Here is a 16264-nt window from a genome sequence, read left to right as displayed (position 1 = left end):
CAAGAGGGGTCACCGCCCCCGGAGCGGCGCGGAGCATGATGGAAGTCGTAGTAGGAAATGGCGTCGTGGCATTGAGGGGCGTCCCTCCTAGAACCTCCAAGAAAAGCTCGCGGAAGACGAGGTTCTGCGGAGAGAGAGGCTCCAAGCAGTCTGGGAAGTGTAGTCCAGTTGGCTTAGCAGTAGTTTCGTGGGGGGAGCCGAGGTTCCGGGAAGGGGCTAGGCCGGCTTGAAAAGAGGTAGGTGAGTCGCCTCGCGCGGCTCGGGGCTGAACTCTGGAGCGAGTCAAGGGCTTCCGGGGTCCGCTGTGTCCCCTGGGCCTACGGGGGCGTTTACGTCTTCTTGGAGCCGAGGACCATGTTACCATAGAAACCCTTGCCTGGGATCCGAGGTACAGGCCTGGAGCTAGGGGACGAGGACTGTTCTCCTCCATGGTCCGGAAGTCTTCCCAGGGGCCCCTTCTGAGCTTGATGGCTCGGCGGTGGATTTGGGCTGCGGCGAGAGATTAAGCTAGAAGAGCCCGCTAGTGCCAAAGTCAAAGAAAGACCCGGCGGAGGAGCTTCGGCCTGATTTTGTTGATTTGTCTGCAGCCCGGTCTTTGTATCAGATTGAGAGTAAGATGATGGATAGGAAGGTGTCAGATAACTTTGTACGTCTCTCTGCCCTGCTGGATGCTGGGGCGTTAGAGACGAACAGGATAAGGTTTTTATCCCCGCGTGAGCGGTGGGAGATCCTCAAAATATTGACGTTTCCCTAGCTGGCCAGATCCTCATCCAACCCCGTAGAACAATTACAGCAATAATAGATGTTATTTATTGAACAATTATTAAATGCCAAATAATATTCCAAGAGCTTACTCTGCATTACGTTATTCACTTCCTACAACAGCAGAGTAGGATACAGATGAGGGAACTAAGGTCTAGTGAGAAATGAAACGAATTGTTAAGATCAGTGGTGTAGTGGGATTAAAACCTGTGCCCTTTAACCTCTACAGCCAGCACTTTTAACTGTTACTATACTGCTCCCTAGTGGCCAGTTTTTCGCATTTTGCAGAAAAGGTAATATGTATAGATTTTTTTTTTTCCTCCTTTAGGTATCCCTATCCCTCTCTTTCCCTCTTTGGAACTTTGGCTTTCTCTACCATTTGTCTGCATTAGAATCTGGTAGAAGATAATGCCTGATTTAGTACAAAGCAATTTGAAATGTAATGTGCCAGTGTTTTGTGTTGATAATATCATCTGTAGTATCCTAAGCTTCATGGGAGAAGGAACTGTTTCTTCCTTTGTATACGTCACAGTCCTTAGTTTCATCCTAGATACGTGTAATAATTTGTATCTGTATATACTTTCAAGGAGTTTTCACTTCCATCATTTTCACTTAATGCTTATCATGTTGACCTTTATAATTTTTATAGGAGGCTAAAATTATTAACCAAACTGAACAGCTTGCTTCGATGACTTCTTTATGTGTGAAATAGGAATCATTTCATCAACTTCACAGGGTTTTTGTGTTAAAATAAGAATGTAAAGAATGGGAATGGAAAAACAGCACGGTGCTCAAGAATGATCTCACCTTTTATTCAACAAACATTTACTGACTGTTTTTATAGATACACTCTAGGGGATGCTGTGGAGAATATACAAATGATGCCATCAACAGATATTAAACTCAGTTGGGGGGGTTGTGTTTTCTCAAAAACAAAACAAAACAAAATGGTTTTCATTAACATAGTATTACCTTGGGATTTCAGGCTGTGGAATGCTCTCTTGAGCCTCTTTTCTTTTCTTTTCTTTTCTTTTTTTTTTTTTTGAGTTGGGGTCTCATGGTGAGGTCATGGCTCACTGTGGCAACCTCAAACTCCTGGGCTCAAGTGATCTCCTTCCACCTCAGCCTCCTGAGTAGCTAGGACTACAGGTACACACTACCAGCCCAGCTATTTTTTTTACTTTTTTGTAGAGACAGGGTCTTGCTATGTTACCGAAGCTGTACTTGAGCCTCCTTGTGCACTCTTCTCTCTGCCTGCCCTTCAGAAGTCAACTAAGACATCATTTTCTCCAGGAAGGCTTGCCTGACATCCTTGTCCACCCCACACTCAGCCCAGACTGGATTAGGTGCATGTGTGATGCCAGTGCCAGTATCCTCATCAGGGTTCTCATTACATGATATCACAGTTTTCTCTTTTGTTTTCCCCACAGATTATGACTGTACCTTTTAACTCTGTAGCTGGAGCACAAGAAGTGTTTGTTTAATGAATGACGTACACATTAAAGATCTGTTTGGATGCTGAGGATAATCCTGTGAATTGGTGAGTTGGAGTTTTTCTGATATTTAGCAAACTGATTTTAGCATTCAGGAGTGATCACAAATCTCTGACAATTCTCATGTAGAGTAGATTAAATTTACTGGTTTTTCCACTTTCTCCTATAACTATACTAAGATGTGATAGTTTATTCTTTTAGCTAGAGTATTTCTTTGAATGTGACTGGAACATGAGATTAAAGTGATGGTTGCCTAGAATTTCTCTCTTATAGGCAGTTTGCTATTTTAAATTCTTACAGAAAGAGTTTTTGATTTTACAGAGCTGTAGATCTCCATAATCTAATAAAAATGTAATAATCACATACCTAAAGACTTTAGAAGTTGGCTGGGTACAGTAGCTCTTGCCTATAATACCAGCACTTTGGGAAAATGAGGAGGGAGGAACACTTGAGCCCAAGAGTTTGAGACCAGCCTGGGCATCAGAGAGAGATCCCATTTCTACAAAAAACACAAAAATTAGCCAGGTATGGCGGTGTACGCCTGTAGTCCCAGCTACTCTGGAGGCTGAGGCAGTAAGATTGCTTGAGCCCAGGAAGTTGAGGCTGTAGTGAGCTAAGGTCATGCCACTGCACTCCAGCCTGGGCAAAGAGCAAGATCCTATCTCTTAAAAAAAAAAAAAAGCCCGGGCGCGGTGGCTCACGCCTGTAATCCCAGCACTTTGGGAGGCCGAGGTGGGCGGATCACGAGGTCAGGAGATCGAGACCATCCTGGCCAACACAGTGAAACCCCGTCTCTACTAAAAATACAAAAAATTAGCTGGGCGTGGTGGTGGGCGCCTGTAGTCCCAGGTACTCGGGAAGCTGAGGCAGGGGAATGGCTTGAACCCGGGAGGCAGAGCTTGCAGCGAGCCGAGATTGCGCCACTGCACTCCAGCCTGGGCGACAGAGCGAGACTCCATCTCAAAAAAAAAAAAAAAAAAGACTTTAGAAGTCTATGTGTGAATTCAAATAAATTTTTAATACTTCCATTCACTTTAGTATACATGCTTGCAAATTGATTTTATGTTTTGTATCTGAGACTTTATCACCATCAGATTTTCCTCCTCTCTTTCATTTTTAACAGCTAATAGTTCACTGGGTTTGGCCCTTAGTGTTGACTTCAGTATGCTGAGACGAAAACCAACACGCCTAGAGCTAAAGCTTGATGACATTGAAGAGTTTGAGAGCATTCGAAAGGACCTGGAGGTATGAATACAACTTTGTGTTTTTTTGAGATGGAGTCTCGCTCTGTCACACAGGCTGGAGTACAGTGGCATGATCTTGGCTCACTGCAACCTCTGCCTCAGCCTCCCGAGTAGCTGGGACCACAGGTTCATGCCAGCACGCCCGGCTCATTTTTTTATTTTTAGTAGAGATGGGGTTTTGCCACGTTGGGGCCAGGCTGGTCTCAACTCCTGACCTCAAGTGATCCATCCACCTCAGCCTCCCAAAGTGCTGGGATTACACGCGTGAGCCACTGTGCCCAGCCATGAATACAACTTTCAAAGCTTAAGGAATATTTAAGCTAATAATTCTTGTGTGGGCACAGTGGCTTACATCTGTAATGCCAGCATTTTCTGGCCAGGAGTTTGAGACCAGCCTGGGCAACATAGTGAGACCTTGTCTCTATGTTGGGCAGGGTGGCGCATGCCTGAGCTACTCAGGAGGCGGAGGCGGGAGGATTGCTTGAGCCCAGGAGTTTGAGGTTACAGTGTGCTATGATGGCTCCACTGTACTCCACACTGGGCAACAGTGAGACTCTCTGTCATACATAAATATGTATATACACACACATACATACACAATAACTTTAACTTCTGAACTTCACTCTTAAACCAACAGCTTATTTGAAATCTCTGTTTGGATGCTTTACAGGCATCTCAAACTTCATGTATGTCTCCTGTGGCTGCTGTAACAAAGTACCACAAACTTCGTGGCTTAAGACAACAGAAATTTATTATTTCACAGTTTTATAGGCCAAAAATTAGTATTGCTGGGCTGAAATCAAGGTGTCAGGAGGGCCACATTCCCTATGGATGATCTAGGGAAGAATCCATTCCTTGGCTCTTCTAGCTTCTGGTGGCTGCTGGCATTCCTTGACTCGTGACTGTATCACTCCAGTCTCTGCCTCCAGAGTCATATTGTCTTCTTTTCTGTCTGTGAAAACTTCCTCTGCCCCCTTCTTATAATGATATGTGTGATTGTGTTTAGGGCCCACCTAACTAACCCAGGATAATCCCCCCATCTCAAGATCCTTAACTTAGTCACACCTGCAAAGGCCCTTTTCCCATATAAGGCATTTATAGGTTCCAGGATTAGGACCTACTAGCTTTGGGGGCCATTTTTCAGCCTACTACACTTAACATGTTAAAAAAAGAAAAGAGAAAAACTCTTGATTTCTCCCTTGAACCAGTCGTCCCTTCCATTCTTCCCCAGTGTTTCCCATCTCAGTATCGATTCAGTTCCTCAGGCCAGAAACCTAGCAGTCATTCCTGAGTTCTCCCTTTCTCTTACGCTTTATATTCGATCTGTCTGTAAACCCTTTGATTCTACCTTCGGAATATGTCTAGAATCCACCCATACCTTTTCATCTTCACTGTTACAGTCCTGCGCTAAGTAACCGTCTTTCCCTGTATAATTGTAGTAGCATTCTAACTGGTCTTCTACTTCCATTTTTGTCTCTTTCAGTGCATTCTGCATCCGGTATCAAGAATGATCTTCAAAAATTTTCAAATCCTGTCATTCCCGTTTAAAACTCCTCAGTAGTTTCCTGCACTTATAACAAAATCTGAATTCTTCACCATGGCCTACAAGATTTTGTATGTTCTAGTGCCTCTCCAGATTCATTTTGTGCCATTCTTTGCCTTGCCCTCTATACCGTAGCCACACTGGCTCTCTTTCATTTCCTTGATCATGCCAAACTATTTATCACTTCCATGGACTTTCCACGTATTATTTCCCCCTGCCTGGAGTGCTCCCTTTCTTCCAGTCTTTGTTTAAATGTCAACTCTTCAATTTAAGAGGCCACTTTTGACCATATCCAAGTTACATGTGTCATTCCCATCCATGCTGCCTCCATCTCTGTAGCTCTCACAAAGCACCATATTTTTTTCATAGCATTTATTATAATTTACAATTTTTTTTATTGTAAAATCATTTACATTAGGAACGTTGATTGCAGAAATCATGTCTGTTTGCTTCACCATTGAGTTCCTACCATCTAGTTCATAGTAGGGGCCCCATATGTATTTTTAAGTGTAGCCTTGCTACACGGTTTTAGATGTCCATTAATAAGACTTAAATTCTTCAGTGGTCTACAGAATAAATTCCAAGTTCCCTAGCATGGCATATGAGGTCCTTTGTCGCTGGTCCTTGCTTATGTCTCCACTTTCACTGCTGGGTTATCTTTAATCTCAATGCCAATACACAAGTGTTCCCTTTGCCAGAAAAGCTCTTTCTTTTTCTTTGCCAGCATAACTCTTACTCCTTCCAGCCCCCAGCTGGGTTAGGCTCAACCTTATCCTCCTGTGCTAACCTCTCTCATAGGCACGGTCACTCTCTGTTGTAATTGTCTGTTTGATTTTGTTTTCCCTCACTGGGCCATAAGCTCCTTGAAGTCAGGGATTAGTGTATTTCTCTCTGCATCTGTTCCCTGCAATACCAGGTCCAAAGGAGGGCTCAATGCAAGTCTATTTTCATTTGCTGTCCTATCAGATATCTTGTACTATATGGCAGAGGACAGTACATTTTGCATGTATTCACCAACAGCTTTATTATGTATTGTATATGCTTCATATTAAGACTAATAACTTGGATTTCTTTCCCCCTGCTTCATCCCAAGAGACTTTAGTGTTCTCTAAGTATCATAATTTTTGCTTTCTAAAAACTCATATATTATTAAGGATGAGCTTTAAAGTATGACTTAAACTTCAGTTGTAATGAATCTCATAAAATGCTAGCATGCTGAACTTTGACTCCACAGTCAGCTCACTATTGAGTTAGTCTTTCCACTAAAGGCAGTTATCTAGTGGGTTTTGCCTTGTTTTAGAGTAACTTAGGAAGCAGGGACAGTCATGCCCTAAGCTAAAGTGAAACCAGTAGAAAACTGGCCTGTTTCATTTATTACCAACATGAGTTTGATTATACTACTATGACTCTAGCTTCTGAAACAGCAGTTGCTCAAAGTGGGAAGCCATGATTTCATTCTACTTGGATATTCTCAGAATGATAGAGTGATTTGCCTTTTCGAACTTGTTTTCACAAAGGTATTTAGGTAGAACTTTCTAACATCACTTACTAGTAATCAGGAAGGTCATTTGCCACATAAAAGGCAATACCTTATTTTATTCCCTGTAATACTTTGTGAGTGTTGGCATTTATTTATTTATTTATTTATTTTTGAGACAGGGTCTTGCTCTTTCGCCCTGGCTGAAGTACAGTGGCATGATCACAGCTCACTGCAGCCTTGACCTGCCAGGCTCAGGTGATCCTACCACATCAGGCCCCCTGAATAACTGGGAATACAGGCATGCGCCACCATGCCTGGCTAATTTTTAAATTTTTTTGTGGGCCGGGTGCGGTGGCTCATGTCTGTAAATCCCAGCACCTTGGGAGGCCGAGGCAGGCGGATCACGAGGTCAAGAGATTGAGACCATCCTAGCTAACATGTTGAAACCCTGTCTCTACTAAAAGTACAAAAATTAGCTGGGCGTGGTGGCGGGCGCCTGTAGTCCCAACTACTTGGGAGGCTGAGGCAGGAGAATCGCTTGAACCCGGGAGGCGGAGGTTGCAGTGAGCCGAGATGGCGCCCCTGCACTCCAGCCTGGGGACAGACAGAGACCCAGTCTAAAGAAAAAAAAAAATTGTGGAGACAGATGGAGTGTCATTATGTTGCCCAGGCTAGTGTCACACTCCTAGGCTCAAGCAATCCTCCCGCCTTGGCCTCCCAAAGCACTGGGATTTACAGGCATGAGCCACTGCAGTCAGCCTGATGCTTGGCATTTAAATGCCCACAGTTCAGCAGCAAGTGGTGAAGAATGGTGGTAATTCCAGTGATTTGAGTTACTGAGCCATTCTTCTATTATTAAGTAACTTTGGATAAAACATCATTTCACTCTCTTAGAGAAAGTTATCATCTGTTATCCTTATAGTCAGGTAGTGGCAGTTATGGGATAAGTGTCTCTTTTTGAAAATGATCAAACTAAGACATACTTTGTGGATTCTGCAGTCACATGTGACTTAAGAGCCAAACCTTTTATCCGAAAACAAAATGAAGCCACAAAACCCAGACCTTTTGATAAGATAGCATAAAACCTTCTTGAGTTACTTTTAATCTCATGGAATCAGTCAGGCTATAGATTTTTGATGGTTATTTCTTTACCAATTTATTTTTCTGTCTATTCTCTAGAATAATAAATTTGTTGAAATGCCGTTTGCTCCCCCTTGTCTGCTCTTACATCTTTCCAATTGTAGCTTCCTGTTGTACCACCACACCCCAACTCCTTACCTCTTGTCTCTTTGGCAGTGTGGACTTCTCTCTGTCATAGGTCATAGCCCTGATCACCCTATAATCGTCTGTTTGCCTGTTTCCCTATTAGACTGTGACATCCTGGAGGGTAGGGGTTACATCTTTTGTTTTTTTTTTTTTTTTTTTTGAGACAGTCTCGCTCTGTTGCCAGGCTGGAGTGCAGTGGCGCCATCTCGGCTCTCTGCAACCTCTGACTTCCTGGTTCAAGCGATTCTCTTGCCTCAGCCTCCCGAGTAGCTGGGATTACAGGCATGCGCCACCATGCCCAGCTAATTTTTGTATTTTTAGTAGAGATGGAGTTTCACCATGTTGGCTAGGATGGTCTCGATCTCCTGACCTCGTGATCCGCTCGCCTTGGCCTCCCAAAGGGCTGGGATTACAGGTGTGAGCCACTGTGCCCCGCCAAATTTTTGTATTTTTAGTAGAGATAGGGTTTCGCCATTTTTGCCAGGCTGGTCTCAAACTCTTGACCTCAAGTGATCAGGGGTTACAACTTTTAACACCATATCCTCATTGTGCCCCTAAGTATTCCAAACCTAGGATTTCAGTTTATTGTTCTTTACACCCTAACTCTATCCTTTAGTCCATGCCTAGTACATGGTAGGTGTTCTAAATAAACATTTGCTAATTGAAAGAATGTTGCCTTAATCCTAAAACTTTTATACTTTCAGACCCGTAAGAAACAGAAGGAAGATGTGGAAGTTGTAGGAGGCAGTGATGGAGAAGGAGCCATTGGGCTCAGCAGTGATCCCAAGAGCCGGGAACAAATGATCAATGATCGGATTGGTTATAAACCCCAACCCAAGCCCAATAATCGTTCATCTCAATTTGGAAGTCTTGAATTTTAGAGATGGATTATCTTGCATGCCAGAGCGCTGGAATGGAATAAAATGATGGCAGAAGTACAAACCAGATTTAGAGAATTGAGTGCTTGCAGTCAAGCAGAATGTACCTCCTGCAGAGACAAATCCTTCTGCATGAGATTACTGATGCTTCACTTGCACTCTAAGCTGGAATCCAAACTCTGGTTTGTCTCTGGAAAATTTGACTCTATAAAACTGATCTGATTTTTTGTTTTTAAAAATAAATATATTTTTGGAAAAATGTGAGGCATCCTTAATGAAGTATAACAGTACTGTTAATACCCAGACTTTAAAAGATAATTGCTACAAGATTAACATCATTCTTTCCATCTTTATTAAAAGACCCTGAGCACAGGACACTCTAGTTGATCCCTGCCACTTTCACTTAACCCATCTATTCAACAAGTATTTATTGAATGTCTGCCATGTGCCACTCAGCAAAGATCCCTGCCCTTGTAGAAATTAAATAATTCTAGTGATATTGTGTAAATCTGAAGAAATTGTAGGTACCAGATCTCTTTACAGAATGGCTTTGTAACTAGTTTGGGTATAATGTTGGGAGGACAGGCAGTGAAGGGAAATAAGAGGAATGCTTCTAACAGTTTTGCCATTCCAACTTTCCTTCCTTTCTCAACTTGCCTAAGCGTTTTTCCCAGAAAGAACCAGAAAGGCAGCTCAGAGGGTAATTCTGAATCATGCCCTACTGTTTTGGGCATTAAAAAAAATTTTTTTTTTAATTTTTATTGTTTTATGTCGAGACAAGGATCTGTGTTGCCCAAGCTAGGCTCGAGCTCCTGGCATTAAGCAGTCCTCTCAAAGTGCTGGGATTACTGTGCCTGGCCTGTTTTCACTAATTCAACACAGGGAATCACCAGCTGTGATCATAAGAGCCTCTTGAATCATCAGTTCTACAGAGACTCTTAGCAGGACTTTAGCCTTTTGGGGGTAGTTTAGTTTAAGTCTGAGTAATACGAGTGGGAGAGGGCCAGGTGTGGTGGCTCATGCCTGTAATCCCAGCACTTCGGGAGGCTGAGGCAGGAGGATTGCTTGAGTCCAGGAGTTAGACCAGCCTGGGCAACACAGGGAAACCCTGACTCTATAAAATTAAAAAAAAAAAAAAAAAAAGAAGGGCTGGGCATGGTGGCTCATGCCCGTAATCGCAGCACTTTGGGAGGCCGAGGTGGGCGGATAACCTGAGGACCCGCCTGACCATCATGGAGAAACCCTGTCTCTACTAAAAATACAAAATTAGCCGGGCATGGTGGCGCATGCCTGCAATCCCAGCTACTTGGGAGGCTGAGGTGGAAGTGCTTGAACCCGGGAGGCAGAGGTTGCAGTGAGCTGAGATTGCACCATTGCACTCGAGTCTGGGCAACAAGGGCAAAACTCCGTCTCAAAAACAAAAACAACAAAAAAGAAAAATACAAACCTATTAACCTTATCAAGAAGAGTGTTACTTTTCATTCTCCTGAAAGCTGGAGTAATAACAATTGTAGATAATAAAAAAATATACTAAGGCTTGAATGCCTATTTTATGCTAGGTGCCTAATTCAAACAGGTATTATGGCCGGGCACAGTGGCTCACACCTTTCCCAATCCCAGCACTTTGGGAGGCCGAGGCGGGCGGATCACTTGAGCTCAGGAGTTCAAGACTAGCCTGGCCAACATGGCAAAAACCCGTCTCTACTAAAAATACAAAAATTAGCCAGACACGATGGTGTGTGCCTGTAGCCCCAGCTACTTGGGAGGCTGAGGCAGGAATCACTTGAACCCAGGAGATGGAGGTGGCAGTGAGCCGAGGTTGCACCATTGCACTCCAGCCTAGGTGACGGAGTGAGGATCCATCTCTAAATAAGAAAACTAAGGCTTAGGGATCATTAGACTAACTTCCTAAGGTCATACTGCTAGTAAGTGGTGGAACCAGAATCCAAACTCATTGACTCCTCTAAGTCCATGTTCATGACACTACACTAAGGAAGAGACTAGGAATGGTGGTGATGGCAAGATGCCCACTGGGGGCCAGTGGGAAGAGCAAGTGACGTCAGCATTTTGGCATTACCAAAGGGACTCGCAGGGTCACCGTGCATCTCAAGCTTTGGCGGTGAACTTCCTACAGGCCCAGCTCAGAGCCTCTTGCCTAACAGCAGAAACAGGGAAGGGATTATGATGTGACAAAAGCTGGCTTTTAAACTGAGGAATCCTCAGTATACTAAAATACTTGTGGCTTCATGAAGACCCTGTCTCCTGTGCAGAAGGTCACGTGGATCTTCTGGCATGTACTAGGCATGTCATTTTAAGTAGAATAGGAGGAGAGTGAGATGAAAACCTAAAAGGATCATACCACCTAAAATACGGACATCTTTTTTTTTTTTTTTGAGACGGAGTCTCACTCTGTTGCCCAGGCGCAATCTTGGCTCACTGCAACCTCCGACTTCCGGGTTCACACCATTCTCCTGCCTCAGCCTCCCTAGTAGCTGAGACTACAGGCACCCACCACCAGGCCCGGCTAATTTTTTATATATTTTTTTAGTAGAGATGGGGTTTCACTGTGTTAGTGAATGGTCTCAATCTCCTGACCTCGTGATCCACCTGCCTCGGCCTCCCAAAGTGCTAGGATTACAGGCATGAGCCACTGCACCCGGCCACAATACGGACATCTTAAAAACTGATGGTAATGGCCTGACTCTATGCAGATATGAACAGACTAGCTTATTGCATTATCACTCTGGGCAAAAAGACTTGCATAGAATCAAAATCAAAATATTTATTTTGTTCTTTTTCATATGACACTGTTAAAACATTCCTACTACAGCAATACTGCTCTCCAGGAGCTTACAATCTAAAACAGTCAACATTAATTGTAGACCCAGTAATTAAGGCATTATATCAAATATCAAATGCAGACTTTGTATCTTTTTTTTTTTTTGAGATGGAGTTTTGCTCTTGTCGCCCAGGCTGGAGTGCAATGGTGCCATCTTGGCTCACTGCAACCTCCGCCTCCGGGGTTCAAGCGATTCTCCTGCCTCAGCCTCCAGAGTAGCTGGGATTACAGGCATGCGCCACCACGCCCAGCTAATTTTTCTATTTTTAGTAGAGATGGGGTTTCAGCACATTGGCCAGGCTGGTCTCAAACTCCTGATCTCAGGTGATCTGCCCCCACTTGGCCTCCCAAAGCATGTAAGCCACTGTGCCCGGCCCAGAGTTTGTATCTTTTGAAGGAGCAGCTGGAGAGGGCAGGATCAAAATTAAATAACATGAAAGTGTACTTCCCTCCGCCTGCTCCTTATAAGGAACCCCTTATGACTAGAACCCAAGACCAGTACCCACAGCCTGAAAGGGAATTTCAGACAACCCTAACATAGAAGTAGTGAAGAAACCTTAATTTCTAATCTCCTAGTGGATACAGTGAGGATTCCATTTGTGGGCAATGGGGATGCTGGGAGTTCCTCCATCACAGACTAGAGACAGCACCTAAGATTCTGTAACTCTGGGAAGGGTACCAGCCTTATAGAAATTCCAGTGGGTCAACTGCCTCTTGAAGCATGCTTAAAGTCTCTTAACAGGTTTATAAATGCCAATTTCTGGTTGGTATTATATCCACAGCATAGTACTGTCTACGGCATCAGGAGGGCTATGGAGACTTAATATACTAGACATGAGATTAAAAAATGAAAGAAAAGGGAGAGGACAACAGAGTAAGGGGGCCAAAGAAATGGTGATGCAGTCTTCTAATAGATGTGAATGGGGAAGGAAGAAAAGAGAAGTTTAGATCCAAAATGAACAAAGAAGTCAAGCATTAAATTCCAAATGAACAGGTATACAGAAATGAAAAGTTAATGAAATCATTGTATTATCACAATCCAAGAGCTCAAGATGGAATTTAAGCTTTTTCTCCTTCACTAGCTTCATCCTTTGGCAGCCAGTCTAAGAATCTCTGAAATTCAGGTTTTTCAGGAGATTATCTCTATCCTGAATACCTGAAGACCTAATCTAAACTGTTATTTCTTTCTGTGAATTTCAAAGTCATAGTATTTTGTCTTAACTGGTCTTGAATTTTTTTTTTTTTTTTTTTTTTTTCTGAGACAGGGTCTTGCTTTGTCACCCGGGCTGAGAGCAGTGGCACAATCATGGCTCACTGCAGCCTCAACCTCCACGGCTAAAGCAATCCTCCTGCCTCAGCCTCCCAAGTAGCCAGGACTATAGATATGTACCACCATGCCTGGCTAATTTTTGATTTTTTTATATAGATAGGATCTTACTATGTTGTCCAGGCTGGTCTCGAACTTCTGAACACAAGCCATCCTCCCACCCTGGCCTCCCAAAGTGTTGGGATTACAGGCGTAAGCCACTGGGTCTAGCTGGCCTTACTAAGGTTTTGTTGCTGGGAGGGTATTCTATAGCAGCTCATGCTGAGATTTCTAGAGAGCACCAATGTCACTACTGATTCCTATTTATTTCTCATGGTTTTATGATTCCTTGGCTTGAGACAACAGGCTGTATTATACCTTTGTGTTGGACTTTGTCAGTACCTGTCATTCACCCTGCTCATGTTAAGTATCATCATTACAAGGTGATGGAATGAGAGAAAAGTACAAAGCTCTAAATATTGTTCTTGGATTTTAACCTCAATCCAGTAGGCTCACAACCCTCTCTCTTGGTTCAAAGCCATGCAAGTCCACATTCCTTGCTCTCCAATATTTAACTGGCACCCACGGAGAAAGTACAAACTTCAAAACCACAACACAGGCCAACAGGATAGCTATGTTTTGTTTCCTCTGCCCTGAGGCACAACTGGATCTAGCACCAAGGAGGACAGGATTATAGACCAGCACAAGACAAATCAATTTAAAGAGGTAGTTTGAACCAGGAATAAGACTGCAGCGTAGACTACAACAGAATAAAAATCCAATGTGATTCTTCACTGAGAACAGGGGTTTTGGCCACTTGTAATGTAATTAAACCCCCACAAATAACAAAGATGATTATATGGAGGATGAGGATCTGCTTGGTATAAGCACAGTTGTTGGATCTTGAGGAAAACCTGGCCATCAACAAACCAGAGCCTGAGTCTTTCCAAAGAGAAAGCTGGGCTTTTGCCCTTCTGGCCCATGACTGGTAGATTTACACTGCAGATCAAAGGTCTCTCTCAACAATCATAGACCTTTAAAAATAAGGACTAATGATTTCATACAGGCTAGTAAAAATACTTTGGCTATAGCCCTTCACATAGGTGTGCTTGGGTGCACATACATACAGGTGGAGCTTAATAAATGTGGAATGATTAGGTATTGATCAGCAGTATTTACTACATGAGTTAAGTACAGACACACCATCTACCAATCAGCAATTCAAATTTCCATGCCCAATACCAGGCAGCCAACCCACCAGGCAATATTTCCTTAGCTTAAAGCAGAGATTCTCAAAGTGTGGTCCCTTGTAACATCAGCAGGAACTCAGAAGTGCCACTTTGGGGCTTTTGGGTTGAGGCCCAGCAATTAGTGTTTTAACAAGCCCTACAGGTGATTCTGATGCACGCTAAAGCTTGAAAATCACAGTTTTAGAGGCAGACATGCGAAAACAATAACGGGAAAAATAATTCAAACTCTCTTGCTTCACTTCAGCTGGGACAAACCAAGGTATCAAGCCAAAGTAAACTGCGAATGGTTTTATTTTAAAATATCTATTTCTATTTTCTCAAATTGATTGTCATTTTTGGATTGGCAAGTTCATGCTAATCAAAGTGTTAAGTGGGAATGCAAGTTGATGAGTCAGCCATCCAAGAATATACACTCTGCAAGCTCTAAGCCTGTATTTAGTCTCAAACCACCCCCCTGCACACTACAAAGATTTTGGTATAACGTATCACATCTAGAGAAAGGCACAATGTATTTCCCACTCATTGAATCCAAAAGCTGGACCTTCTTTTTTTTTGAGATGGAGTTTCACTCTTGTCGCCCAGGCTGGAGTGCAATGGCGCCATCTTGGCTCACTGCAACCTCCGCCTCCTAAGTTCAAGTGATTCTCCTGCCTCAGCCTTCTGAGTAGCTGGGATTACAGGCGCCCACCACCATGCCCGGCTAATTTTTGTATTTTTAGTAGAGACGGGGTTTCACCATGTTGGCTAGGCTGGTCTCGAACTCCTGTCCTCAGGTGATCCAGCCTGCCTTGGCCCCCCAAAGTGCTGGGATTACAGGCATGGGCCACTGTGTCTGGCCCTGGACCTTATTTTCTAATGTTAAGTTTGAGTTCTGGGTTTAGTTGGGCAAGAATTTCCCTCAGCTGCCATCAATCCTGGCTGAAGTTAACCCCTTTCCATCACTGACCCAGGGAAAAAAACCACCAAATTTACTTACGATCTGTTAAAAATTCAAAAAGGAAGCAGATGATCAAGTCATTGAACAAAAAGCTACATGGATTAGACAAGAACATATAACTTGGCTCTAAGATGATGGAGAAGGAAAAGACATCTCATAGGTGGCTTCTCCTTAAGAGAAATGGGAATCTCAGCTTATTAGAAAAAACAATTTGGGAGGTTGCTACTTTAGCTCAGAGACTGTAAACTAAACCTCTGTTGAGCAGGTGTGTGTGTGTGTGTGTGTGTGTGTGTGTGTGTGTGTGTGTGTGTGTACGTGCACAAAGAGGAGCAAGAAGGGATGATTGGAGCAGGAATCACGTCTTCAAGTCTTCAACAGCTTCCCACTGCAATCGATAAGGCCATGCCATAGAGTTTGATGTCAATGGCAATGCTCTGTGATGTCCACTACCACTGCCTTCTTCCAGCTGAAGAGGAAGTATCCTGTACCGGCCCCTGCTGCTACTGCAATGCAGAGGTACCCATTGTAGGTCATGAAGATGAGCATGAGGAAGTAGCTTATGACCACCTGGATGATGTGCAGCACTGTTTGCAGGAGGTGAGGAAAGCTCAGCATCTGCTGCCTGGAGAGTAAACAGGGACACAACAATCAGGGACTCCTAGGAGTTCTGCAGATCAGGAGAAAGAGGGAAGAGTTCTTGCCATGAGCTCAGCTGGAACTGGACAGCCACTCTGGCAACTCATGGGTACTTGAATGTTCTTTGATTGGTCCGTGGAAATGCAACAGGGCTGTCAGGCTTATAAACACTGGCCAGATATGGCTGTGGTTCCTCCAGTAGGAGGAACCCTTTTCCGGAGGAGGAGAAAAGGATGAGGAGTAATCCTGACTTACCTCCACCTTAGATCCTGAAAGGGAAGCCGTAAACCCTCTCAAGCTCATCTGCCCGAAGATTTTTAGGCTTCCCACCTTTGCAAAGTTTACATTCTACAAAAACGGAAACAGAGGCTGGGGGTGGTAGCTAATGCCTTTAATCCCAGCATTTTGGGAGGCCGAGGTGGGCTGATTGCTTGAGCTCAGGAGTTTCAGACCAGCCTGGGCAACATGGCGAAACCTCGTCTCTACAAAAAATAAAAAAAATTAGCTGGGTGTGGTGGCTCACGCCTGTAGTTCCAGCTACTTGGGAGGCTGAGGTGGGAGGATCACTTGAGTCTGGAAGGCAGAGGTTGCAGTGAGCCAAGATCGTGCCACTGCACTTCAGCCTGGGCA

General features: G+C 43.8%; 2 protein-coding genes across 6 annotated transcripts in view; one reads left to right on the top strand and one right to left on the bottom strand.

Annotated features, from left to right (window-relative positions):
- The first annotated feature begins 36 nt into the window (after nt 1–36).
- CDC26 (cell division cycle 26) lies at nt 37–8730 on the top strand. Of its 3 annotated transcripts, none has more exons than XM_032164914.2 (4): nt 37–236; nt 2193–2302; nt 3379–3500; nt 8493–8730. In XM_032164914.2, exons 3-4 carry the CDS (start codon nt 3420–3422, stop codon nt 8667–8669), a joined length of 258 nt encoding a protein of 85 aa, XP_032020805.1. In that variant the 5' UTR covers nt 37–236; nt 2193–2302; nt 3379–3419; the 3' UTR covers nt 8670–8730. The 3 variants fall into 3 exon arrangements, with proteins under 3 accessions (XP_032020805.1, XP_032020807.1, XP_032020806.1); XM_032164916.2 differs by lacking the exon at nt 37–236 and adding an exon at nt 264–388; XM_032164915.2 differs by lacking the exon at nt 37–236 and adding an exon at nt 992–1055.
- A 2693-nt stretch (nt 8731–11423) lies between these two features.
- SLC31A1 (solute carrier family 31 member 1) overlaps nt 11424–16264 on the bottom strand; it is a 41896-nt gene continuing 37055 nt past the window's right edge. For all 3 annotated transcript variants that reach the window (XM_032164913.2, XM_058445338.1, XM_058445339.1), the window contains exon 5: nt 11424–15620. In XM_032164913.2, coding sequence (XP_032020804.1) covers nt 15419–15620 — 202 coding nt within the window. In that variant the 3' untranslated portion in view covers nt 11424–15418. The remainder of the gene's footprint in view (nt 15621–16264) is intronic.

The sequence above is a fragment of the Hylobates moloch genome, unplaced genomic scaffold, assembly GCF_009828535.3.
Source record: "Hylobates moloch isolate HMO894 unplaced genomic scaffold, HMol_V3 SCAFFOLD_10, whole genome shotgun sequence".
In the NCBI taxonomy this organism is placed as follows: domain Eukaryota; kingdom Metazoa; phylum Chordata; class Mammalia; order Primates; family Hylobatidae; genus Hylobates; species Hylobates moloch.
This window is presented reverse-complemented; position numbering and strand designations above follow the sequence as displayed.

Coding starts and splice junctions, on each gene's coding strand:
- CDC26 (XM_032164914.2), top strand. CDS start 3,420: ATGCTGAGACGAAAACCAACACGCCTAGAGCTAAAGCTTGATGACATT. Junction 3,501..8,492: donor GCATTCGAAAGGACCTGGAG/GTATGAATACAA, acceptor TTATACTTTCAG/ACCCGTAAGAAACAGAAGGA.